General features: G+C 43.0%; 2 protein-coding genes across 2 annotated transcripts in view; both read right to left on the reverse strand.

Moving 5' to 3' along the window:
• The window catches only part of LOC116504099 (caM kinase-like vesicle-associated protein), a 9,742-nt gene extending 7,504 nt beyond the window's left edge, over nt 1–2,238 (reverse strand). The window contains 2 exon segments of the mRNA XM_032210945.1: nt 1,903–2,008; nt 2,163–2,238. Coding sequence (XP_032066836.1) covers nt 1,903–2,008; nt 2,163–2,238 — 182 coding nt within the window.
• Nucleotides 2,239–2,580: 342 nt separating this feature from the next.
• Nucleotides 2,581–27,575, reverse strand: part of LOC116504104 (caM kinase-like vesicle-associated protein) — a 37,201-nt gene continuing 12,206 nt past the window's right edge. Inside the window, exons 2-11 of the mRNA XM_032210949.1 lie at nt 19,019–19,121; nt 16,704–16,835; nt 9,725–9,799; nt 8,606–8,744; nt 8,292–8,412; nt 7,873–7,948; nt 6,250–6,386; nt 5,776–5,854; nt 4,100–4,187; nt 2,581–2,787 (exon numbers count right to left, since the gene is read on the reverse strand). Of these exons, the coding sequence (XP_032066840.1) occupies nt 2,581–2,787; nt 4,100–4,187; nt 5,776–5,854; nt 6,250–6,386; nt 7,873–7,948; nt 8,292–8,412; nt 8,606–8,744; nt 9,725–9,799; nt 16,704–16,835; nt 19,019–19,113 (1,149 nt within the window). The 5' untranslated portion in view covers nt 19,114–19,121. The remainder of the gene's footprint in view (nt 2,788–4,099; nt 4,188–5,775; nt 5,855–6,249; nt 6,387–7,872; nt 7,949–8,291; nt 8,413–8,605; nt 8,745–9,724; nt 9,800–16,703; nt 16,836–19,018; nt 19,122–27,575) is intronic.

Here is a 27,575-nt window from a genome sequence, read left to right on the forward strand (position 1 = left end):
AAGTATCCAAATTATTCTGACACATGTTTTGCTTTGATTTGGAGATGTATGAAAGATGGGTAACTGTCAGATATATTGTCCTGGGTAAGAAAGTTGCTGGTTCTGGTGAGAACGGAGCTATCTCAAGGTCATCTTGATTGATAGGTAACAGTATTTCATGTTCCATTTGAATTCAAAAGGATTCACTGTTTAAAAAAAAGTCTATAATATGTATTGTATATTTTGCAAAATTCCACTTCTCATTTGAGAGGCAAACCCAGTTTTCCTCCTGCTGTGTTGAACAAACATTTTGGAATCTGTAGTTCAACATGTCTGGAGGACAGTAGTTTGCATATGACAAATATACACAAATGCAACATATATAAATATATATACATATATGTGTGTGTGTGTGTGTGTGTGTTGTGTTTGTTACATATTATTGGGTTTCTGTCTGGATGGTCTCTTATGACGAGCCGATGGACAGAGAATGGAAGTAGTGACCTTCCTCCCATATTTGGGCATACCAGGGGTTGTGACTTTATTTATTTTTATATATATATATTTATTTGTGCTGATAAATTATTTATTTATTTATCAGCACAAATATAACAAATGTAACAAAAAGGCAACAGTAAAAAATATTGGGTTTCTGTCTGGATGGTCTCTTGTGACGAGCCGAAGGACAGAGAATGGAAGTAGTGATCTTCCTCCCATATTTGGGCATACCAGGGGTTGTGACTTTAAATATATACCTTTCACCCTGGCTTCGTTGATAAGGAGTCGAGCTCTGTAGCTCAGTGGTTAACACATCTGCCTAAGAGGCAATACAGCACAGGTTCGATTCCCAGCAAGGGTATGGCTAGCTGATGAGAGCTAAATAGCTTGAAATAGATCTATACTAGTCTCCCTTTATTTATTTATCAGCATAAATATAACAAATGTAACAAAAAGGCAACAGTAAAAAATATTGGGTTTCTGTCTGGATGGTCTCTTGTGATGAGCCGAAGGACAGAGAACGGAAGTAGTGATCTTCCTCCCATATTTGGGCATACCAGGGGTTGTGACTTTATATATATATTTGTCATCATATGCAAATATATATATAAAATTTAATGTGATCTTCATTTGTTTTAGAATGGAACAGTCAAAAACTTCTGATTATTCTAAGGTTTCTCCATGTTTCTGTTTCGAGATGTTTTTTACTGGGAACTGAAACATGCAGCTTTAACATGGGGTAATTGATGTCATAGTTGGAAAGAGATCTAAGCACTATAATGTACTTAACCTGCAATACCCCAACACTTTTAACTTGGTCACTAAATTAATCTAGTTTAACCCATTTTCTAGGCTAAATACCAAACAGACTAATCAAGCCTAACACTCAGATTTAGTAATGTGCACAACTGCAACTGCTAGGTCTTTAAAAGTAGCCTGAATGAATGGTTTCTGTAGCCTGAATAAGTGTGTTCTGACAACACAACCTTTTATTTTTCAAAGCAGGGAAATTGAAAATAGATTCTTACCCCTCTCCCCAAATCTGTTTGGGGGATTTTTGAGATACCTGGATGATAAATTCATCCCCAAGAAGCACATTTTAAAAAAAGACAATAATCAGAGAAAGACCCTGTTTATTTTCTTTCCCAGAACTGCCCCAGGGGAGGGAAAGACAGCACCAGGAGAGGGCAGCTAGGATTTTCTGTATTAAAATAACATCTTCATAAAACATGCAGCTGGCCTGGACATGCATCCCGCTTATTCCATCCCCTCCTTCCACAGTCCAGCTGAGGTTGAGATTCGACTTAACAGAGTAACAATTCATCAATGCTGCCTTTCCAAGCTGTCCCCGCTGTTGCTAACAATTACATGTGAGACCAGCACTGCAGAATGGGGGGGCAGGGGGGGGGGAGCTGGAAAATTGACCTCTCTGACTTGTGGAATGGATTCTCTTCTGACTCTTGCTTGGCATTGCCCTCTTTTCCATTCTCTTTGGATACATATTTGCCAGCAGTGTAGGCGTTCTTAGTTCCTAAGAGTATCTACAAGTAGGAGGTGAAGTTTTGTTCCCTTTTTGGCTTTCCACCCCAAGGGAAGCAACTGTGAATCAAACTGTGCTGTCTTCTAAACCCCTATGAAACCACAGAGGCAGGGATGCAAATATTGTGGGACCTTGGTCTTTGGACCTGAGAGATACTGCCACTCAGCAAGGCATAAGGGTTCGTTGCATGGGGACAAGTAAAGCTGGAGGACAGGGGCCATGGCTTGTACTGGCTACTGGGAAAGGCTTCAAAAGCAGGCCTATGCTCCCATAAAGGTATGAGGTGTCTACTGCGTTTGATGACAGCTGAAAATTGTCTAGCTAATGGTGCCTCTGATCCCCAGGCTTTATTTCCTATTTACAATGTAACTTGATGTGGTTGATTGATCTTGATGTCCAGTCACCTGTCCATCAAACCAGCTAGTTCCTGACCAATAGGCAGGAATAGGGAAATGGATAATACCACTGTGAAGCTCCCCCCATGCTGCTCTCTCACCGAACCCTCCCCTTCGAAGAGCAGAGTGTGTTGATCCAGCAGAGAAAACACCAGGAAGCAAGAGCAGTTATTCTCTCTGCTCAGCAGCTACTACTTCTGTCTTGCTCTCTTGCTCCTCTAGTGAACATGGAGTCTCCAAATGTTCAGCCAGTCTGGGAGCTTCAATGGTGACCTCGTGAGCCACGCTCATAGAGGTACGAGGAGTAACAGGGAGGCGGCCACTGACATCTGTGGCCCGGAGACGTTGCATGAATGTAGTGACTCGGATGGCTTTCTGCAATAAAGAAAAGCAAGATCAAGAAATGGCATGAAATGGAACATCTGGACTGCTTCCCTTTTTGGTTCTTCATCCAAATACTAAATGATACTGGCTCTTGAATGAAGAACCGGCACAGATTTAAGGCACTTGCAGCTTGCAACCTCTGTAACTAAAGAAGTAAAATGTTGGGAAGCAGGAACATGGTGTCCTTTTCTCCTCTTTTTGTAGCCTTACAACAGCAGCAATATAGTTGCATCAATGGTTTCCTTAAAACACTGGATTCTAAACATTCATAGGAGAGAAGAATGAAAAACATGATTGTATTACATGTCCTATAAGCCTTGCATGACTTGAGACCCGGCTATTTGAAAGATCAAAATTCATCCTTAACAGCCTGTCTGGAGGAATCTGTCCTTCTGCCTTATCACCACTGAAGATACTTTTTCCTTACCTATTTCTTAAAATACCTTATTTTCTGATTACTTGCCATATTTCCCTTTGTTATAGATCAATAGAATTGGAAGGTCATCAAACCCAACCAGCAAACTATAGGATTCCTTTCGCTATCTCTGTTAGATTACTATCCAGGCTCTATTTAAAAACCTCCAGTAAAGGGGAAGAAATCACTCCATAGGGCAGTGATGGCTAACCTTTTTGACGTCATGTGCCAACACCCATAATGGGATGCGTGCACAACACACACACTGTGTGCAACACACCTGCCCCCCCCCGTGCATGCACGCCTGACTCCTCCCCCACTCCCCATTTTGGGCCTAGAAGGCTCCCTACAGTCTCCTGGGAGCAAAAATGGGCCACGGGGAGAGGGGGGAATGCCACACACCCCAGGCCCTGTTTTGGGCCTAGTAGGCCTCCCTGCAGCCTCCTGGGACCAAAAACGGGCCCTGGGAGGATGCGCCACACACACCCATGCTCACCCCCCCCCCGCATGCAGGCTCAACCCCCCCCAAAGGCGTGTGTGCCTCCACATGTGCCCCACCCCCCTGTGAATGTCTGGCAGAGATCCAAAAATCAGCTGGCCGGCAGGAGGCGTGCACACATGCGCGGTGGAGCTCAACCGTGGCGACGGCTCGCATGCCCGCAGAGAGGACTCTGTGTGCCACCTGTGGCATGCATGCCATATGTTCGCCATCACAGCCCTATGATAACCTCCTCCACTGATTGACAGCTGTTACTGTGTAGAAGGTCTTCCTCATATCTAATTTGTATCTACTCCCTTGAAGTTTCATGTCCTCTGGATTTGCTCCAATTTATCAGTGTAAACTTTGTAAACCGGGGTATATAGAATTGATCTATTCCAATGACTCACCCTCCATTTAGCCTTGGCAAAATTTTTCTCAATCTGTGCACAGACCCCTTCTTTGAGGTTCTTTTCGGAAGCAATGTTTCCCGATATCCTGAGAACAAAAAGAGAATGCAGAATTATGGCTTAGCACACAAACTATGAGGTGTGACGAAATTATCTAAACCAAACAGGGAAAAATTAAGCAGGTTTTCCAAATCTAAGAACAGTTCAAGAGGTCTGTATCTAATTTTACAAATTGTCTCTTTATTTTAGGTAACTCATCTATCCTAAAGGGGCACACTTTTAGAAGAGATGTTCCTAAATATATGGAATATATTTTATGTAGAGCAATCTTAGCTTATGTGCACCTCCTTAGAAAACTGAACGTTTGTTCTCTATTCCTGTATCAAGATTCTTTTATCAGAAGTTTTATTTATCCATACAGAGGAACCCCTGAATCATCTTATTTAGTGCCATTAGGAAAGAACTAAGAGCAAACCATAAATTGTTTGTAGCAGAAATAATTGACCACTAAAACATGATAAACTAAGATTTTTTTTTAATAGATGTGCACACTGAGAATTTAGGGATAGGATTTGCATAACAAATTGGTTTAGCATCAAAACTGAGGTACTGATTTTCTATTTATCGAGTTAATTCAGGAATGGCTTTATAGGAATACCTCCCTGTTTGTGTGAAAAAATGTGCCCATCACAACAGCAGTTATACCAGACTCTACGGCAGAGGTGTCAAACTCGATTTCATTAAGGGTGGCATCAGGGTTGTGTTTGACCTCTGGAGGACTAGGGGCGGCGTGACCAGATCAACGCCACCCGTGTCTGGAGCGCCTGTGGTAGCCCAAGCACTCTGCCCGTGAGAATGGGCTCCCAAGCTCTGTTTTTGACTACAACGGCTTTCTGCAACCCACTGCCAGCAAAAACAGAGCTTGGGACGGCCGCCCGTAGACCGATTATTTGGTGTTTTCCAGGCGGCCTCACGGACCAGATCTAAGCACCCTGTGGGCCAGATCTGGCCCCCGGGCAACATCCCTGCTCTATGGTAACAATTTGTAATGCTTTTTATGAAAGATACAGTCAAAATTTGCTAAAGTTGCTCACTTCCTATATGATAAATAGGGCCAGCCTTAGGAGCTGGCTGCTTTTCTTTGCATGCCTATCAACTATAGGGACAAGAGACCAATATGGGCATAGATGTAAGCTTCAACAAATTAGGAACAAAAGTAGAAAACATAGTTTTATTTCACATGTTCCTCCTCCAAGTTATTCAGGGCAGTGTTTGTGCTCCACCCATTTCTTTTATCATTGCAGTAATTCTGCAAAGCAGAATAATGCAGATATAATGACTAGGCTCAAATCATTCAATGACTTCATGGCAAACCATATATTTAGTCTTTCCACTGCAATACTATTTTGGGAGATGGCAACTTGCAGATTCTAAGTATTGGGAGGGATAGATGGGAGAAGAATATAGGGAATGAGTTGGGAAGTAAAATGGCCATATCTTTAAAAATATTTATTTTTGTCCTGTTAGTATTGATACCATTATGTGGGAGACATGTGGGAGACATAACCAGGTAGGTGATGCTGCAGAGTAACACATAAGCCATTTTAGGTCAGGCATATGGACATCTGGGCACAGCAAGGGATGCATTTGTTCCTGTCTGAAAGAATTCCACTCACCAGATATGTCCCAAGGCTTCTTGGGCTGTGATTCGTTGGTCTTGATCTACCTCCATTAGTCTCGTCACCAATTTTTTAGCTGCAAGAAAATAGAAAAGAAAAGATAGGGAATTAGGCAATGTTTAGGAGAGCCAGGTGATCACTCTTAGGACTAGATTTTTGGATCCACGTTGCAGGAAATGAAGAGGAACCATAGTAAGAAAGTAGAACAGATTAATGCATGGAGAGTTGCAGTTTTGAATATTCTGTTTTCAGACAGGAAACTAGAATAGCAAATAGGCAGGGTTGCAAATCTCCCTCACTGTGCTTTTGCTTTTTTAAAATCGGCAAGCATTTTCCTTTTCAAAACGGCACCTCCAACTTGCAGGGAAGGATTGTATTCATGGGTGTCTCTCTTCCTCCTGGCCTGGTGTGGTATGAAAGAGCAATTCCATGTCTTTGGGAGAGAAGCTAATGAGACTGGATAATGCTTACCAGCGACGGAGATATCATCCCAATATGGAGAGTCAAAATCATACTCCCCAGCCAGAATTTTGCGGAAGATTCGGCGGTTGTGACTGTCGCTATTTTCATCATCTGTGTCATCATAGAATGGGGGGTTCCCAGACAATCTGTGTTGGTAAGGGAGAAAAGAAGAATTCAGGAAAACTACAAAGTCGTTTTCTTATATAGCGTTTATGCTTATATAGTCAAATACACTGGTCAACTTCTTGTGATTGTTCAATTTATATTAACTTGTCCCAACATGACTCTTAGGCTTCACACCTGAGTTTGGCAGTAAATCAAAGGGCTCCAGTCCCTTAATGTTCATTTAGGTCTAAGCTAGGTTTGGCAGAAGACACAGTTTGGCTAGTTTAGAATCTTATTACAGGCAGGAATGAAGCCTGAAACACAACTCTTGGTATCCTATTACAGTGCAAAAAAGTCAGAGATTTCTGCGTGGCTATGTTCTGGAATTTAAATACTGAACTTTTCCTCTAATCCTTCTAAAATGAATATCAGGAAGGGGAGAGATATGAACGAAATCCTTCTCCCAATCCCTCCAAAGTATACATGGGAGAGGGCTGCTTGGTTGCTGAAGTGGCTGAAAAATGTTTGCACAACAGCCCGCTCTAGCCTGGGACCTGCTCGCTCACACCTCACTCCTTGGAATGATGTGCTTCAAATGTGCTCGATTAGGAGGGCTATTGTGTCCACCTAGCATAGCATATCTAGGCTACAAAAATCCTGGTAATCATTAGATGGCAGCAAAGAATTCATGTTTTCCATATCACTTCTATTTAGCAGCTGTTTGCCTAGATTGGATAGTCGTAGCAAAGCAACTGCAAAGAGATGGAGCTATCCTTTCTCTGTACATTTTGTCCTGCAAGCGTATGTTTTTTTTTCTCTCTCTCTCTCCCTCTCTCCCCTTCCCCCCTCCTCTCTCTTTCTCTCTTTTTCTCCCTTCCTCCCTCTCTCTCTCCCCCCTCTCTCTCCTCCTCTCTCTCTCTCTCCTCCTCTCTCTCTCTTCCCCCCTCTCTTTCTCCCTTCCTCCCTTTCTCTCCCCCCCTCTCTCTCCTCCTCTCTCTCTCTCCCCCCTCTCTCTCCCCTTCCCCCTCCTTTCTCTTTCTCTCTCTTTCTCCCTTCCTCCCTCTCTCTCCCCCTCTCTCTCCTCCTCTCTCTCCCCCCTCTCTCTCTCTCCTCCTCTCTCTCCCCCCTCTCTCCTCCTCTCTCTTTCTCCATTTCTCCCCCCTCTCTCTCTCCTCTGTCTCTCCCCCCTCTCTCCCCTTCCCCCCTCCTCTCTCTTTCTCTTTCTCCCTTCCTCCCTCTCTCTCCCCCTCTCTCTCCTCCTCTCTCTCTCTCCCCTCCTCTCTCTTTCTTTCTCCCTTCCTCCCTCTCCCCCCCCCTCTCTCTCCCCCTCTCTCTCTCCTCCTCTCTCTCTCCTCCTCTCTCTCTTTCTCCCTTCCTCCCTTTCTCTCCCCCCTCTCTCTCTCTCCTCCTCCTCTCTCTCTCTCTCTCCCCCTCTCTCCTCCTCTCTCTCTCTCTCCTCCTCTCTCTCTTTCTCCCTTCCTCCCTCTCTCTCCCCCTCTCACATACACACACACTAATGAAACTCACAGAATAAACATGATAACTCCGACAGCCCAGCAGTCTACAGGACGTCCATAGCGTTGCCGAGCAACCACTTCAGGAGCTGGGAGGGCAGACAAATGGATCAAAGACAACTATAGAAAATGTGAGCAAGATATATCCCGCGCAGCAAGAGATAGATGCTACGTTTGCTATTTTCACATTTCCCAGGAGAACTCTGTCGATACACAAAAAGCAGAAATTTAAGAGCTGAGCTCTTCTCTCTTATGGAGACGGCAACTCCACTTGTTGAATCTTTGCCTCTGCAGTTCTTTTTTTTTTTTTTTTCAGGACAGTTTGCAACTGGACGGGGCTCCTAGTTTTCAGCCCAGTTATTGCAATGCAGCAGAGAGAAAGTATCCCATGTTCTGAGATATTTCTTCTTCTGTCCGAAGGCAAGTACGTACCTAAGTATTCAGGGGTCCCACATGGGTCTGTGATGGCACCATTCTCAAAGCGTGAGAGATAGAAATCCCGCAGAACCACTTTTGAGCGGTTATTCTGGTTGTAGTACATAAGATTCTCCAGCTAAAAAAAAAGAGCTCCAAATTAGCACTCTTCCTTGCACTCCCCTTCACAACAGGGCCCCCCCCCCCCAAATTCATGAAAATATGAGCCCCTGTCTTCCAATGCTAAAAACACAGCTATCCCACATAAAACCACTAGAGGGGGGTAGTTGCTCTGAAAAATTCGGTGTTAGCATTCCGTGCTGTTCCTTTACCTTTAGATTGCGGTGAACAATGTGCAGATTATGTAAATAAGCTAATGCCTCCAGCACTTGCCGCACAACATTGCTGGCATCCTTTTCTGTGTAGTAGCCCTGGTCTAGGATCCAGTCAAAAACATCGCCGCCAGTAGCCCTGTAGGGAATACCACAGACAGCTTGACAAGTGGAAATGAGTAGATCCCAGATGGCCACTCAGTGGCACACACAAAAATACAGGAAAGGCTCATCCTTTGCTACCATCTACTGGTCCTCTGGACTCCTGCAGCAAAGCTGTAGTATGCTTTGGCAATAGGCAAAGGCACAGCACATACCATGCCAGGGTAGAGCCTGACATATGCAAAGTCTCTCTCTGTTCAGAATGCTAAACAGGAGCAATCTGAAGGCAGGATGAATCACACTTGGACTGGGCTATTCATCCACTCAGCCAAAGCTTGCTTAACTATCATCTACTATAAAAAAAATACTTGGCTGCATTTACATAAACCATAAAGCATGTTTACAAACCACATTTCTTTGGTTCAGTTTATCCATCGTGCTAAAGTTATTATTTCCTGTTGCATTAAAAACTATGATTTGGTGATAATAGCAATAGCAACTAAACTTATATACCGCTTCGAAGTGCTTTACTGCCCTCTCTAAGCGGTTTACAGGGTCAGCCTATTGCCCCCAACAATCTGGGTCCTCGTTTTACCCACCTCTGAAGGATGGAAAGAACCCTTGAACCCTTGGTGAGATTTGAACTGCCAAATTGCAGGCAGCCGGCAGTTAAATCTCTGGTGTCTTTGGGCCAATAACGTCTCTCCTGATTAAATAGGATTATTGTGATGGGGAAAAAATGAGGGTATATGAAAACTGCATATGTTATTTTGATTTCCTTGGAAAGGTATAAATACAATAAAGCTGGTGTTTCAGCCTGGGATGGTCATGGAAAAGAAGGTATCTTCAATACATAAATATGAAATGTTCTGTATTCTTTTTGCATATCTCGTTATCATCTATCTATCTTTATCTATCTATCTATCTATCTATCTATCTATCTATCTATCTATCTATCTATCTATCTATCTATCTATCTATCTATCTATCTATCTATCTCTTCCCAGTCAAACTTACAGTTCTTGGATAATGTAGAATTCCTTCCTCGTTTCAAATGTGTCAATCAGTTGTAAGATATTGGGGTGATTGACCCTGGAAGAAAAATGCAGAGAGACCTCAGTTTTTTCCCCTCTTCCTAGTCATAATTATTCTGCCTGTCATCAACTTACCTGTCCTGTGATATTCTCCCTCCATCTCCTCCCCTGCTGAGATCTTTCTTGCGTTGCCTGTTTCCCTACGGCCTGGCTCTGTTGTTTGCCCCCCAGAGTTCATTTCTACAGAGACCAAGTCAGCAGAAATCTCAACCCGCCCCAGGGCTAGCTCAATAATTCATACCTGGCCTTTAAAACAGTAAAGAAACTTAAAACAATTCTTGTGATGCCAGCAGGTCAGGAAATAAAAGGTGCATTTTTTTTAAAAAAGAAAAAGCATTAGCTACAATGAATGATGGGGACAGAGAAGGGAATGTTAATTCTCTGAGGATGTGAACCTCGTTCTTCCTTGTCATTGCTTTACTTTTTCCTTGCTTATGTAACAGCTCTTGGACTCGAAGTACTCGAGATGAATTTAAAGCAAAAAATTGACCTGTTTTTTTTAAAACCACTGGAAATACTACCTTTTTAACATTCTGAAAACAAGTTAAAAGTAGACACACACCCTCCCCATCTGAGGACATTTATCTTCGGCATGTGGTTTGTGATTTTATTGAAGGTTGGTTTTTGCTGTTGCGTGCTGCCCAATATTTTTGCAATTGGAGGAGAATATTGGCATTGTTAAGGAATGGAATCAAAGGTGGTATTCAGCTGGTTCGCCCGAACTGGTAGTGGAAATCATGGGTGGGCCTACCCACTCACCCCAGCTCTATGCTGTCCTATTTAGGCATGATTTCAATCCGTGCACATGCGTGCAGGGTGCACGCACGATCAAACCTTTCAGCTCCACCGGTCCTTGGAGGAAACCAGTTATCTAGATCCCTTCCAGTCGGGTTTCAGGCCTGGCTACAGCACAGAAACCACTTTGGTCGCATTGATCGATGATCTCTGGAGAGCCAGGGATGGAGGTCATGCCTCCATCCTAGCACTCCTTGACCTCTCTGCGGCTTTCGATACCATCGACCGTGGTATCCTTCTGCGACGACTGCGGGAGGTGGGGGTGGGAGGCACTGTCTTACGGTGGTTCTCCTCTTACCTCTCAGACAGGTCGCAGTCGGTGTTGGTCGGAGGGCAGAGATTGACCCCTAGGCCCCTAACGTGTGGGGTGCCGCAGGGTTCGGTCCTGTCCCCCCTCCTCTTTAATATCTACATGAAACCGCTGGGCGAGATCATTCGACGGCACGGGATAAAATACCACCAGTATGTGGACGATACACAGCTGTATCTGTCCACCCCGTGCCAACTCAATGAAGTGATGGACGTGATGTGCCAGGGCCTCGAGGCTGTTAGGGACTGGATGGGGGTTAACAAGCTTGTACTCAATCCAGATAAGACCGAGTGGCTGCTGTGCTTCCCTCCTACTAATTGGCCAAGTGTTCCACCTCTCAGGCTGGGGGGTCAAACAGTATACCCCTCAGATAGGGTCCGCAACTTGGGAGTCCTCCTGGACTCACAGCTGACTTTTGAACACCATTGGTCATCTGTGACCAGGAGGGCATTTGCCCAGGTCCGCCTGGTGCACCAGTTGCGTCCCTACCTGAACCGGGAGGCTCTCACAACAGTCACTCGTGCCCTTGTGACCTCCAGACTGGAGTACTGCAACGTGCTCTACATGGGGCTGCCCTTGAAGAGTATTCGGCGACTTCAGCTTGTCCAGAATGCAGCCGCGCGAGCGATCGTGGGTGCGCCTCGGTTCACCCACGTAACACCTATCCTCCGCGAGCTGCACTGGCTGCCTGTTGATCTCCGGGTACGCTTCAAGGTGCTAGTTGTCACCTACAAAGCCCTTCATGGTATTGGATCTGGGTACTTGAGAGACCGCCTACTGCCAATTACCTCCACTAGACCAATTAGATCCCACAGACTAGGCCTCCTCCGAATTCCATCAGCCGGCCAGTGTCGACTGGCGACTACCCGGAGGAGGGCCTTCTCTGTGGCTGCTCCGACCCTCTGGAACGAACTCCCCGTGGAGATTCGTACCCTCACCACCCTCCAGGCCTTCCGCATAGCCCTTAAAACCTGGCTGTTCCGACAGGCCTGGGGCTAAAGACTCGCTGCCCCACTTCGAATGGTATGACTGTTGTGCTTTTTTAATTATGCATGGTTTTTATGTTTTTTGTAACTTTGTTTTTCCCCTCCCTTTGAGTTGTGAGCCGCCCTGAGTCCCTTTCAGGGAAAAGGGCGGCATACAAATAAATTAAAATGAAATGAAATGAAATGAAAAGCGCATGTGCGTAAGGCCGAGAGCAAGCATGGATGGGTGCATTCACATTTGTGAACCAGTAGGGAAAGTAAGTGAATACTATCCCTGAATGGAATGGAATGGAGAATTTTGCTGTAATTATGCTTCAGTTGTTTATGTGCTATTTAAAAAGAACAGAACAGGAATATTTCCCAAATAATTTGGCAGCTAGTAACCTTGCTATTGTTAAGACTATCATTAAAATGTCTTAAACCTGTTGGCATTATTTAAGAAAAACAAAGAAAGAAAAACGAAGAAGCCTTCAGAGTAATTATCTTAACTGTTCTAGCACAGGACTCTTCTGGACGGAGAGAACGGATATTGTTCCTGGGATCTACTGGAGCTCCTCTTCCAGTTTAGGAGTGACAACCCTGAGTAATCCTGACACCGTTTTAGCCTTTGCTTTCCACATCTTCCCTAGTTCCTCCTTCAGGCCCTGGTACTTCTCCAGCTTTCATGCTCCTCCCTAATGCCTACAAAGATTCTCAATCATCCAGGCAGAGGTGTGTTCCTACCATTTCACACCTATTCAGCAGAACCGGTTCGTCAAATCTACCGAACCGATTAGAAGAGGTTCCACCAGTGGACCCGGAAAGCAGGCCACACCTACAGAAGAGGTTCCAAATTTTTTTGAAACCCACCACTGGTCCTTGGATATGATTATTCTACACTATCAAGCTCATATTTATAAAACTCAGTGGCTCTGTGAAAGGTAAGGATGACTACTGCGTTTGTGGCGCAATCAGAACATTGCGTGTGTTGAAGTTGTTTTAACGCAAACCAAAGATGCCTTTTAAAAAACAAGTTTACATCATATTCCTATGCAGGCCAGTGCTGTGTGTGAGGTAATTTAAGGTGGTTCTGACAAGTGTCATCGGCATCTTCATATCCGGTCACATGGGCGGCAAGCCACTCCCACAAAGGAGGCCACACCCACAGAGTAGGTTCGAACAATTTTTGAAACCCACCACTGCATCCAGGTCATGGTTGCCTCAAAGGTGGTTCCCCACCCCCACTCCAAAAGGCAACTGGATTGTCTTAATTTTTTCCTGTGAAAAGATAAGAAGCAAAACATTTTCCAAGGAAAACCCAAGCAAGTCCAGTTGGGGGGTGGGTAGCCCCTTTGGGAGTCCTCCTTAAAGTTGCCATCACTTGGCACTGCTACATTAGTCACAAATGCTGTTTTCCGGTCCTCATCTATTACAGATAGCCCTCGACTTACAATTATAACTGAACCCAAAATTTCTGTTGATAAGTGAGACAATTATTAAGTGGGTTTTTGCCCCATTTTGCGACCTTCCTTGCCCCAATTGTTGAGTGAATCACTGCAGTTGATGAATTGGTAACCCGCTTGTTAAGTGAATCTGGCTTCCCCATCGACTTTGCTCATCAGAAGGTTACCAAAGGTGATCACGTGACTTTGGGGGCACAGCAACGGTCGTAAGTATGAGTAATTTGCCAAGTGTCTGAATTTCGATTACATGATCATGGGGATGCTTCAAAGATCATAAATGTGAAAAATGGTCATAAGTCACTTTTTTCAGTGCCGTTGTAACTTTGAACAGTCACTAAATGAACTGTTGTAAGTCGGAGACTGCCTATACAATAGCAATAGCAGTTAGACTTATATACCGCTTCACAGGGCTTTCAGCCCTCTCTAAGCGGTTTACAGAGTCAACATATCGCCCCCACAGTCTGGGTCCTCATTTTACCCATCTCGGAAGGATGGAAGGCTGAGTCAACCCTGAGCCGGTGAGATCTGAACCGCTGAACTGCTGATAGCAGTCAGCTGAAGTGGCCTGCAGTACTACACTCTACCCACTGCGCCACCTCGGCTCTCAATGATGTGTGGTTTGATTGGCCAGTACCTGCCTGTCTGTCTGAATCTGGAAATCACACAGGAGCCTAGTCCTGTTATTCTCCATGATCTTCGGTGGAATCTCCTATCTGGGCTTGGGAGGGTCTAGCCCAAGGGGTATCAAATGCGATTTCATTGAAGGCCGCATCAAGGTTGTGTTTGACGTTGGGCGGCCGGGGTGGGTGTGGCCAGCTCAACATCACTCGTGTCAGGGGCGCCTTTGGTGGCCCGAGTGCTGCCAGCGAAAACGGGCTCCCAAGCTCCATTTTTGGCTACAATGGCCTCCTGTAACCCTCTGCCAGCGAAAATGGAGCTTGGGAGGACCACCCTGCTGAGTTCTGTTTTCACTGGCAGAGGCACTGTGGGCCAGTCCTTCGCCATTTCCAGGGTGGCCCTGTGGGCCAGATCTAAGCACCCTGCGGGCCAGATCCGGCTCCCTGGCCTTGAGTTTGTCACCCCTGGTCTAGCCCATACACTGTGCAGATGTTCCTGTTATACAATGCCAGCTACTTGGTTCTGCTGTTCAATATATGCTGTTCCTGCCATTGTGCATTGGATTGAAATCTCTCTGCACTGTCTGCACCTTGTCTGCTGCCTTGTGTGGTAGAACCCTGCTTCGGGGGATCTATTGGTTGCAGGCAAACATACATAATTGGGAAAGAGGTAGGTTTCATTGTTACTCTACTGCTGCAAATATATATCGAGCGTTGATAGGCAGGGAGCCTCCTCCAGAGGCGGGTTCCTACTGGTTTGGACCGATGTGGCCAAACCAGTAGTAACTTGGTGGCCTGGGTTGCTGGAACAGGCAGTGACCCATGCCTGCCAAGCCCCCGAACCAGTTCTCCCACGAGGGTGCCATCTTGTTTTTGGGTGCTGCGCATGCGCAGAACAATTTTCAGTGGAATAATTTATATTTTTTTTCCATTTTTTAAGGTTTTGCACATGCACAGACTTTTTTATTTGCAAATGCGCACGCGCGTGAATTGCGTGTCTGGCATGCAAGTTAAGTGAGCTTGCAAAATTTTTGAGGCACCAAACCGGCAGTAATGCTGGCAGAAACTCACCCCTGGTCTCCTCCCCCCACTCCTTGTGCAAGTTTCCCCAGATCTTAAATCAGGTTCTTTTAACATTTTGCTAGCCAGAGATTTGCTGTAGTGGTCCCAGGATAGGATCTTAAGCTGAATCAGGCTCAGTGACTCTCTAGAACAGTGTTTCTCAACATTGGTGACTTTAAGCCCTGTGGACTTCAACTCCCAGAATCCCCCAGCCAGTATAGTTGGCTGGGGGATTCTGGGAGTTGAAGTCCACAGGGCTTAAAGTTGCCAAGGTTGAGAAACACTGCTCTAGAAGATTCCCTTGGAACCACATTTACATCAGTTTGATGCAGTGGACAAAATGTAGCATGTAAATGAGTAAACGTACACAGTAGTCCTTTGTCCTATGTCACTAAATAATCTGAAAAGAGAAGCCATTCTGCCATCCCCTACTGGCCAGCACTGACCCACTTTCCAGTGGAAAAGATCAGCATTGCAATGCTTCCAAGTAAGGCTGGGCATGGATGCTTTAGCAGTTATCTACAGCCAGCTGATCAGAGGATTCTCATGCAATTCTGCCTGATCTAAAGTTTGGCTATCTTGCACGGCTCTTATCTGTTCGTATGTTGATCATGTTTTCCCCATAGACGCAGTTCTCATTAAGAGAATATTTTCCACTCTTCAAAAATAGTGAGGGGGGGAGAAGCTGTAGTGAACAATTTCCTATCTAGTGGTACAGTTGTTAAAGGGCACAGAAGCCTGCCAGGAAAACAAAGAAGCAGATGGCTCCTTAATACCTCAGCATGTTTGCTGCGGTCTGTTGTTTTAATTTTCCCCAATATTTTGGTCTCTCTCTGTTCCCTTTCTCATTACTCCAGTGCGCTCAAGTTCCTTCCCTGTACATCTGTTGTCATAACTGAACGTATAGGCTACAACTTAGCTAGAGTGTCCATTAACTCATTATAGACACCCTTCAGTTTAGATGCAAAAATCTGGACAACCCCCGGATCAGGGATGTCAAACTCTGTGACCTGACAAATGCGCGCACGACAAAAGCGCGCCGACAAAACCGCGGTGAGAAAACCGCAATGTCATAAATGCACCCACAACAACGCACCGACAACAACGCGCCCACAAAAGCGCGATTTAAGGTAAGGGTTAGGTTTAGGGTTAGGCTTAGGGTTAGGGTTATTAGGTTGTTATTAATTGTTTGTTGAAGGCGCGCTTTTGTCAGCGCGCTGTTGTCGGCGCGCTTCTGTGTGCATTCGTTGGTGCAATTTTGACCTCGCGGTTTTCTCGGCGCGGTTTCGTCAGCGCGCTTTTGTCGAGCGCACATTTGTCGGTGAACCGTCAAACTCACGCCATCATGACGGTGTCACGTGACATATCAGGACTTTTGCCCCCCCTCACTAAACCGGACATGGGCGTGGCCAGCATGTGACACATCCGGCCCACGGGCCTGGAGCTTGATAGCCCTGCCCTAGATGATAACAAAGCATCGCCATCTAGTAGCCATTTGGATATATGCAGCCCAGATGTGGCATATCTAATTCTAATCCATTTGATAGTTGTTACAAAAAAATGGCTATCTTTATTTAGAGTGATAAGGATGGTGGCTCTTACTGACATTCCTTTTGCTACACAAGGATACAGAAGGGTAACATCCATTCTTGCACATGCGTACACACACATATACACACCAGGAACCTACATTTTTAGGATGAAGATTTCATTCTTGGCTGCTCTTCGCACTTTGCGTCCATCTTTCTTGAGAAATTTCTTGCAGATGTACAGCCTGTCTGTTTGTCGTTCACGGGCCACACAGATCTCACAGAATTCCTTCCTGTGGAATAGCAATCAGAAAGAACCCTGTTTGTTTGTTTTTTAATGGCTAGCAATGTTATGTTTTCAAAAATCAAATATTGTTACATGGTATAAAGCCAAAATGGAAAGAGATGTCTAATCCCTGTTGTTTATAAAGCATCAAGTAATTAAAACCGTTTTAGCTATCAGAATTAATAGACAATGAGAAACTATATTTTACATGCACTCTGGTTAGGATCAAAGAAAGGAAAACAGACTGGACAGATTTCAAAGCCAAATATGATGACCATTTTTCAGCCTTTCCTGCCTCATGTTGTGGAAATATGATGTCTGTGTGAAAGGTAGAAGAGTGTACAGTGTTTTACCTCCTTATAGTGGAGAAAAGAAAATATAAATAGAATTAATAAGTAAGGCAAGACACCATGGCAAACTTGAAACATCTAGAATTCCTTTGTGTATTTGGGGTAAGATAAAAGTGATTGATTTTATTTCCAAGTTTGATTTGCATTTTGGGAAGCCTTGCATAAACAGTTTTTTTTTAAGCCATTGAATAAATTTATTCAGCAAGGACATAAAACAGAATCACCTGTAAAGAAAAGTGGACTTCCTGACTTTCAGCCTTATCACTGGCATTTATCTAATTGCTGACTGGAGTAAGAACTTCAGCTCAGTTTAACGGAGGTTGAGTGACCTCACGAAAATCCTAGCACGGAATGGGATTCTTGCTTATGCTCTTAAAGCTGTAAGGTATCCTATATGGAAAATATTGGACTGCAGTTGTAATTTTTAGCTATAAGTAGTTCTTGACTGATAGCCATAATGGAACCAGGAACTGTCACACAACGAAGTTAAATCCATCTAAACAGGCACAGGACTAAAAATACTACATGGTCAATGATACAAATAATACAGAAATACCACAGAGGCTCCACTAGCTAGTAACAACCATATTATCGAAACTGAACCAGATCTAAAGGGCTTTTTGGCCCTTAAATGTTATTCCAGAGGGTGTGGGCCACAATAGAGAACATAGAGGAATTGTTCCATTGGAATAGTTTTCTAATCCTTTTAACTCTTATTAACATGATTATTAGTTTTGGTGATCTGACATTAGCAATATTGTTGTATGCATAAATACTATCTCTCTGTATTCATTAAGCGGCTTAATCTTTATGTTAAAAAAAGTTTGAAATTGAGTTGTGTTATATTATAAATACCATATGGCCTAGAAGACTGTCGGTTTGGCAGTCAGAACGGGAAGTCATCTACTAGCTATTGCTCATCCTTCTCAGTAGACAGTAATGCAGTTGCAATCAGATAAGCTATTTCACAGGACCTATGTTGCTGTTCCTTCCTCCTGCTGCTCGTAGCAAATTGGCTAACCAGGTACAGGCTGAGCTGAATCTCCGTATCCACTGAGCGTCATAGACAGCATTTCACGAACCCCATCGCAAAGAGCAAGGCGAGCAAAGAGAGGGGGGCTATTAATCCACAGTGGAAAAGAGGTCATAGTTCCACAACCAGGAGATACAAGACTCAGAACCTTGAATGTACCGGTAGCAGCAGAGAAAGTAGTGTACCTGTTCTGTAATTTGAAATCCGTGTGCTTATTTCATAATAGGCTGACTTTGAGAAGATACCACAGTGTGTTGGATGTGGCACAGTGGTGGGATTCAGACAGTTCGCACCTATTCGGGAGAACCGGTTGGTAACTTTTTCAGTAGTTCAGAGAACCGATTGTTGGAAGACACCTCCTTTTGTTTTTTCCCACTTTACAGGGCTAATCCTGTAAGGAAGGCAGGAAGGAAACATTCTGGTGTTGTTTCTAGCCTAGTCTTTATTGACCTGCTTACAGAAACTGCCTCTCCGGTTAACCCTTATTACATTGTAACAGCTAAGGCGAAGCGCCCATTGACCTGAGTGACCTTGAGTTGGACACGCCCACCCAGTCACATGACCACAGAGCCCAACCTACCCAGATAGTCATTAGGGCAGAGAACCGGTTGTTAAAGTATTTGAATCCCACCACTGATGTGGCAGTGTTATTGCAGGGGATCTAATAGCTGGAGAAGAAAGGGAGAGGCTTCCTTAATGATGCACCTGTCAAATCATTAGGACTCTGGTTGAAAATCCATTGCTTTCTAAGGTGGCCCTCAGGATTTCAGCAAATTAGGAGTAGTTTCAGGCGGGGTCCCTACTTACGCTCGTAGCAGCTGTCCAATCTCATACTTGTCGGTGATGTCAGAAAGGCTGTTGTAATTCTTTTCATCCCGCAGTCCGATGCAGCCAAACGGCATCCTGGGGGTGAGGGAGACATAAGTACTGACAATCAGTCTCGGTGTAACTTTTCTGATCCTGTTTATCCTGAGTTCTCTACAGGTTCTAAGTCAGAGATGGAGATTGGCTTTTGCCGTAGAACCTCAAGCAGTCATCTTTAAAAGAAGATATTCAAGCAAGCGGTAGCTTAGCCACGCAGCTTTTAGTACAGGCTTGATTGCTAGATTCCAAGCACAAATCGGAAGGATTGGCATGTTTTGTTCTGAACCAACAGCTTCATTTTTCTCTTTGCTGAATACCTCCCAACTTTTATCACCAAATCCCCTGTCTCTATCCTCTCATGGAAGCTTCATGTGTACTCCAAACTAGCTCTTCCTAGGAGGCATTGGCCTTCAGTGGAAAGAGGAGATAAGGTTATGTCATAGTTTGAAAGTGTCTACGCATTTATGACCCTTTGTTTCTGTCAGAATTCCCTTCGCGCTTCATTAGCATGACCTTCATACTTCACACATAGCGAATGAGAAATCTTCTAGAGCTGAGAATAAAGCCTTAAGTTGTGCCTCTCTCTCCACCCACAGGGGAACACACTTTCAACATATTGTCCAATTCTCCAGAAGTCCTCCATTTTTCCTGTGGCCAAAGAGATAATAAAAGATCTTAGGTCAAGGAAGAAAGCAGGATAGTGTGTTTACTTATTTATTCCATTTTATGCCACTCATCTCCCATATAAGGTGGAATCTATACTATGACCTGAGATCACATTGATTTCATGAGTAGAAAACTGTTCATCTCCAAGTTTATTAAGTATCTCAGTTTACAGAAGGCCAAGTGCACTTCAATTTTTGTTGAATAGGTTAAACTTCAATTCATTCAATGAAATCATGACTGATGTGTGTCCCAATGAGTTTGATGGGATTTAAATATGTTTCCCCAACCTGATGCCCTCCAGATATGTTGGACAACGTTTACAATCTTTCTTTGGCATTCTTCATTTGCATCCATATGAACAACTGCTAATGATTGCTGGTTGCTATATTTTTTGCAAATGAACTTCTGCATATACAAACAGTCCTCCTTTTGTACAGAATGAGTTCCCAAAAGGGGAAGAATAAAGCTTTGCAATATTTGAAAGATTAAAGTAAGTATAATGATGTGGATTTTTAGACAATATTCTATTTTGATTCATAATGTCACAGGCTATCTTTGCAGTTTTTCACCTCCTTCATAATCCTGTCAGGCAGTTCCAAAAACTCCAACTGATTCTAAGACTTGGCATATAAGTATGTGTGTGTTGCGTCACATCAAAGTCCAAATCTATTTTAGGGCTAACAGTAGGCTATAGCATCATCTAGCTATTATGATGTTCCTTCCTTTCATTTATTGAGTGCAGCTATGCCTGATCTGTCTCCAAAGATCTCAAGGTGGCATTCAGAGTCTGTATGCAATATATGAGATTGCAACTGGCTCAGAAACCTAGTCATTTCAAATGTTAAAAGTTAGTCTCTAGTTCCTAGTTTTTTTAATTCCTAAATTTTGCTCCGAATTATCACACATTATACCACATGGGGCCAATGTAATGCTTCTGATGGAAATATGCATCTTGAGAAGTAAAGACATTGTAATAAGTTTGTCTTGGTCAAGCAGAGTCCATGGTGTAATGTGTAGCATGTTCCAAGGTAAATGGTGAGTAACTATTAGTCCTTTAAGAAAACTAGGTCAGACATAGCAAGAACATCTGTTCTGTATTCCAGGGCTACCTTGTGGGAAAAGAGGAGGATGTGGGAAGCATTATATATTCCCTGTATCCTGTGTAATGGCTGTGCATGAGCTTTCTGTTGTTTGTCAAATGATTGCTGGGATAATACCCTGCAAAAAGAAGAAAATGGATGGTGTATGACTAGCTCTGATTTGCACAGGCGTGACCTAGTGGTTACAATGTTGGGATGGACTAGAGCAGGAGTCCCCAACCCCAGGTCCATGGACTGGTACAGGTCTCTGGCGTATTGGAAACCGGGTCGCATAAGCATTGGGCAAATGCACAAAGCTACATTTGTGCAAGCGAAGGGCATGTGTACGAAACCATCCCCTCCCCCCTGCCACTGCCACTGTCGGTCTGCAGAGTCAATCAAATCATTCAAAATCGGTGTTTTTCCAGGAGAAAATAAAAAGCAGGAAATGAAGATGTTGTGTCTCTGGTAATTGGGAGGTGGGGATGTGTGTTGGCTGCTTAACTACAACTATGGTTAACTATTAATCGCCATGTATTTATGGTAGTTAAGCATGTGTCAGTTTGTCCTGCAAATGTAGTCTCTGTTAGGTAAAGATCTGAGAACTACTATAGAAATTAACTTAAATGTGTTAGTGTGAAATCTGCTGTAATAGTGCTAGTGGGGCCCTTTGAAAGGCATTTCCTCAGTATCATGATGCTCTATGACCCCCATGTGAAATGTCCAGTGTCTTTTCAACTCAAGGGATAATCAAACTACCCATTCTCCAAATCTAGTTCCACAATGCATTCTAGATATCTCGGCACCCCAAGAGGCATCATTAGATACAGATGCTCCTTCTTGTTCAAACAGCAATAGCAGGCTTGATCCTCCTTGCACAAAGAAACATTGAGAACTGGGACCATATTCATGCAGCCAATTCTGGGTGACTCATCATCATGAATCTCAGCAACAGATCCATAGATTTCTGGCTCCACACTTAAAGAGCTACAGCTAATATCTGGAGGCAGCTGCATGGAGCCCAGAAGTAAAATATTGCAATTTTCTTTTATGGATGGTTTGGATTTGAATTTTCACTCAATTTCTCTTCGGCCTTCATTTGTTTCTGACTTTTTAAATCTATCCTTCTGACAGCCAACTTATCCAGTGCTTTATATTCATCTGTGCAAGAAAAAAAAAAGTTGCAAGATGCAGTAACCTGGAATTAGGAAGATTTTTATCAGGTATTTTTTAGAAGATGGTGGATCCTGGGCATATAGACCTCTGGAGTTTTTGCTCCATTTTCTTAAATAGACAACCTGGAAGGAAGGAAATTATTCAGTTTAATATCACTCACTTTGAGCAGGTCCTGTGGTCGAAGTCCCTAAAAAGTTCAAAATCTGTATGTTCCCGTGAGATAAAAACCTATTATATAAAGTAGAATTAACAGATGTCCATTATATGGAATCCAGTGACTTAAATCCAGTGACTGAGGGAAGGAAAGGGGCTTAATAGAAAATCCCATTCTATGAGAATCTTCATTGCCGGTGTTAGATTTTGCCCACTCCCTGTTACTCTCCAAGGTCCCATCCATTGGCTGATGGCCTATGGTGTCATGGAATGTTTAAAAGCATTTTAACCGAGGAGGGAAAACAATTAGCAATTGAATGCTCACAAACACGAACATTTCTAAGTGGAAAGTAAAATGATAACGTTTATCCAGCAAAAACACCATGAAGAAGAAAAAAAAGAAAGAACTGCATGCAGAAAGACAGAGAGTTCAGATTGATAAATGACAAAAGAGCACGTCGAACAAGGAAGCTAAGATATAGGAACCCAAAGGACAGGTAATTCAGTAAAAAAAAAAGAACTAGAAAAGGCAGTGATGGAGAAAAACTCACGGGGAAGGCTTGCCAAAGAAAAAGATGCTGAGGAAAAAAAATCAATAATCTTATTTTCACATACCTTTAATCAGTTCTTAGGTTACAGTGCCTGCGTTCATAATGATGATAACGATAACAAACCAAAACCTAAGAAAACTACATTAGCATGATGTCTGACCCCAGCAAATAAAAATAAAAGGATAAGAAGATGAACTACAAAATGGAAAGAGAGCAAAACCAAGAGTACAGCTTAGAGGAGATGGTTGAGGGCCAGGAAACTAAATGACAGAATGCAACAGAATGAGAAAGGGATGGTAATAAGGAAGCATGTTAGGGTGAAAAGAAAGAACTGGGCGAAATATTAAAGTTGGGGGAAGGCAAAGTCCAGGATGAGTAGTGGGATGAATATTAGGCTTGACGAGGGGTGTTAGATTTTAATGTAATATGATTGCACATGTATACTGTCTTCTCTTATTTGTTCTTTAAAACTAAGATATGTTAAGTATATTGATATGGAAGCATGAATACCATCAACATAGAATGGAGTTTGCTCAGAAGCTGAAATACACCAATAAGAGGAAGAGTGGGAAACAGAGGAGAGAAGAAAGATAGGAAGAGAGGGATAGGAGAGAGGATAAGGGGGGAAGATGAGGATAAGGAGGAGTGGAATGAAGAGAGAGGAGAAGGAGAAAAGAAGGGGAAGTAGAGTAGAAAAGGATGATGGAGGGAAGAAAGGAGGTAGTAGAGAGGTAGAAGAAAGAGGTGTATGGAGAGCAGAAGAGCTAATAATGGGTTTTTATCTTTCTGGGCGTTGATGACAAGAGGAACTGATGTAATTACTACTTAACACAATAGGATATTGGCTATGTAATAGTATACATGTGATTATATGTTATGAAAGTGGAAAATAAAAAAAGTATATTTAAAAAAAAAGATGGCATCAATGTCATATTTGGTCACTCCCTGCTCAAGATATTAATGTATATCTGATATAGTAGTAGCTGGTTCAATGGTGGGATTCAAATAATTTACCAACCAGTTCTCTGTCCTTATGACCAGGCGGGTAGGCGGGGCTTAGTGGTCATGTGACAGTGTGGGCGTGGCCAACTCAACATTACTCAGGTTGATGGGAACTTTGCCTTAGCTGTTACAATGTAATACGGGTTATCCGGAGAGGCAGGGCAATAAAGATTAGGCTGGAAGCAACACCAGAATGTTTCCTTCCTGCCTTCCTTACAGGATTAGCCCTGTAAAGCGGAAAAGACCCCAAAGAAGATTTCGTCCAACAACCGGTTCTCTGAACATCTTAGAAAGTTAAGAACCGGTTCTCCCAAATAGGTGCGAACTGGCTGAATCCCACCACTGAGCTGGTTCATATATCAGCCCCACCAAAATCAGTCCAGAAGACCAAAAATAGTAAGGAAAAGCCAAAAGCATTTAAAATATTAAAAATGGCCTGAGAATTATGCACCGAAGGATCTCCTAATTCTCTTCTGGAAGGAGATTGCTAATAAGGAAGTGACCCAGGCCTCCCTCAGGATGGCATTCCAGAACCTAAGTGCACTCCCTGAGCAGATGTTCCAACAGAGCCTCTACTCACTGCCAATGGTAGAAATGCAGCAATGCAGGAGCACTTGCATCTTACGGACTGAGAAAAGCTTGCGTACATATATGCAAGGCCTACGTTGACTGTTTTTTCTGTCTGTTAACTAAGAATAAGGGCTTTTCCCAACTCGCTGCACATGGGGCACTTTTAAGCAAGTTCATCACCAGTCAACTCATCCTGAATCCTGTAATGTTGACTCAAGCAGACAAGAACATCCTGAAAATTCAGAAAACATCACACAAGACATTGAACCCTAAGTCTAGGTTAATAAAAACACGAGTGCTATAAAGTATTTATAACACAAAATATCAAAGAATAAACTATATTACTTCTTAATGTGATGATGTGCATTACACAATCTCTTAAAGCAGTGGCTGGATTCCTACAACATGCTGAATTAAAATCACCCAACCCTACTTTTGCCCAGGCACCCCGTGTCTGGGTTGCAGGAAGCAAGAGAACCACTGGTGCCATCCATGGCAGCAAACAGCAAGAATGTTCTGTATCATTTGACTGCCATCTATGGCTCACTTGGATTTTTTCCAGCTCAGATAACGGAGTCCGTCTTTTGACCAAGTAGATAAATGGGGATGTGAATAGGGAGACAGCTATTAGCCTTCCCAGGTAGACCAGACAGAAAACTAAAACGGATGAGTGAATTCTACTTTATTTTAGAATCTTGCAAATCTGAAAGTACAAATCTCCCACCGTCTCCTTTACAACCTGAGTAATTAGGGAGGTCCCTTCTGTGCCTCTTTTTCTGCCCATTATGTAGTTGCAGGCTATGCTCTCTCTTAACTGACTGTTCCCTAGGCAGCATCTCTTCTCCCCCCTTCCTTTCTCAAGGTCTTTCTCATATATCATTACATCATCTTCCTACAGCTTCACTTTATAACAGTAGGAAAGACTGAATGCAATCATGAACTGATTTGAACTACCTATAAGTCACTGGAAGGCAGTGCAGATTTTGGCCAAAGCAGTACACACTTATTTTTATTTCTTTAATGTTTTAAAAGGGAAAAAAGAACTAAAGGTGAAGCAAAGAAGTAGAGAAGTACAAAATAAACAGGCAAGAAATTGGCAAGCATCATAAAATCGACTGTACTGAGTACACATTTTCAAAATAACATTTGTTGTACGTATTTGGATATCTTCAAGCACAAATCATTATTAGTTAATATTAGGTGGTAACAACAGTAATTAGCAGAATATAAATTATAAGTCAAAATGAAAAATTAATCTTATGAGTTGGTGGGGGGAAACATTATCCTTTAAGTTAAGAGATGTGGATGTGGTGCAAGTCTATGAGTAGACTGTAATCCAAAAACGATTACCAAATTAGATTAAAGTTTGTATATGGATTATTTTTCAGGAAGTATATTTTAAATAGCTTATTTATATTTAAAATGTAAATCATTCAGTAGAATGAAATGGAACTTAAAATACAATGAGGGAGACAAAGGTTTAAAAACCCAGTGCCTGAAATGATTATGGTATTGGGAAGAAACCAGAGGTGGGTTCCTACCAGTTCGCACCAGTTCGGTAGAACCGGTTTGTCAAATCTACCAAACCGGTTAGAAGAGGTTCCACCAGTGGACCCGGAAGCAGGCCACACCTACAGAAGAGGTTCCAAAATTGTTTGAAACCCACCACTCACACACACACACACACTCACACAGAGAGAGAAAGAGAAAGAAAGGAAGAAAGAAATAAAGAAAAGAAAGAAAGAAAAAGTGAGAGATTAAAGAAAAAAAAGGAAAAAGGGACAGAGAGACAAAAGGAAGGAAAGAGAGAGAGACAGAAAGAAAGAAAACACATGGCCGGCAAGCCACTCCCACCAGGTCACATGGCTGGCAAGCCACTCCCACAAAGGAGGCCACACCCACAATAGGTTCGAAATTTTTTTGAAACCCACCACTGGAAGAAACCATACCAACAAAAAGTTGAAAAGAAAGTAAAGAAGGTGAAGACTGAAAAGAGACTTAGTATGGAAAGCTGGGGCAAAAAGGGGACCACGGAATCCAGAGGCCTCCACAGATCAGAAAATAGGCGTAGGAGAGAAAACCGCATGGAAAATTAAAGCAGCTTAGGTAAAAGATAAAGGTTCCCCTCACACATACGTTCTAGTCGTTCCCAACTCTAGGGGGTGGTGCTCATCTCTGTTTCAAAGCCGAAGAGCCAGCACTGTCTGAAGACGTCTCCGTGGCCATGTGGCTGGCATGACTAAATGCCAAAGGTGCATGGAGAGCTGTTACCTTCCCACCAAAGGTGATTCCTATTTTTTCTACTTGCATTTTTAATGTGCTTTCAAACTGCTAGGTTGACAGAAACTGGGACAAGTAATGGGAGCTCACTCCTTTACGCAATGCTAGTGATTGGAACCACCAAACTGCCAACCTTTCTGATCAAGAAGCTCAGCGTCTTAGCCACTGAGCCACTGCATCCCTGCTAAAGCAACTCATAGCAGACCAATTTTGTCTGCTTGTAAACATAGCTCCCAATTCCGGCAAATTCAATTGCTGTTCAAGACTCAAAAATAATCCAAGCCCCTTTTTGTTTTTGAGCTGTCCTTGGCTGAAGATCTTGTAGTTTGGCTGTTGTTTTTCAGTCCTAATCAGTCATTTCTTCTCCAGCATTTCTTCTATGGCAATGAGCAGACTATAGTTAATCAATGCCTACATTATAAAATGTTTAAGATTTGGGTAGAAAGTGATTTATTTGGTGGTAGTTTTCTCAATATGTTTTTGAAGCAAAAGCTTTCAATTTCAGCAGAATTGCAGCAATACATTATTGTAGGCTGCACATGCCACATCATTAATTTTACAACCTGGGAGTAGTATATAAACAGCTTAGAGCTATGCTTGCAATCAGCATGTTGACAGGAAGAAAGAAGAAGTAACCACACACAATAATCAAGCTATAAAATAAACAGTTTGGGGTAAAGTTAAAGAAGAGAAACTTGGGTTTTTAATAAAAATTAATCAGATTCCGTCTGGTTGTTTTACAGCTCTAAATTTGACCAAATTCCATATTGCTTTCCAAGTAAAATTGTCGAGGCTATATAGTTCTTCAAGAAAATAAATTTCATTGAATGCATTGGGATTTGTTTTGGGGAAGGCTTGTGTTGGAGGATCGCATTGTAAGTATGACAAAATCAATAGTGTAGCTTTATCTGGTTTCACCTCTTTGTGTGTAAAGCAAAGTTATCTTAAGATTACAATGAAAAGTTCTGCCAAAATCAATCCATTCACAAAAATGACTGCAGTATTGGATTACTGGATATTGGA

Source organism: Thamnophis elegans, chromosome 2 (genome assembly GCF_009769535.1).
Source record: "Thamnophis elegans isolate rThaEle1 chromosome 2, rThaEle1.pri, whole genome shotgun sequence".
Taxonomy (NCBI): Eukaryota; Metazoa; Chordata; class Lepidosauria; order Squamata; family Colubridae; genus Thamnophis; species Thamnophis elegans.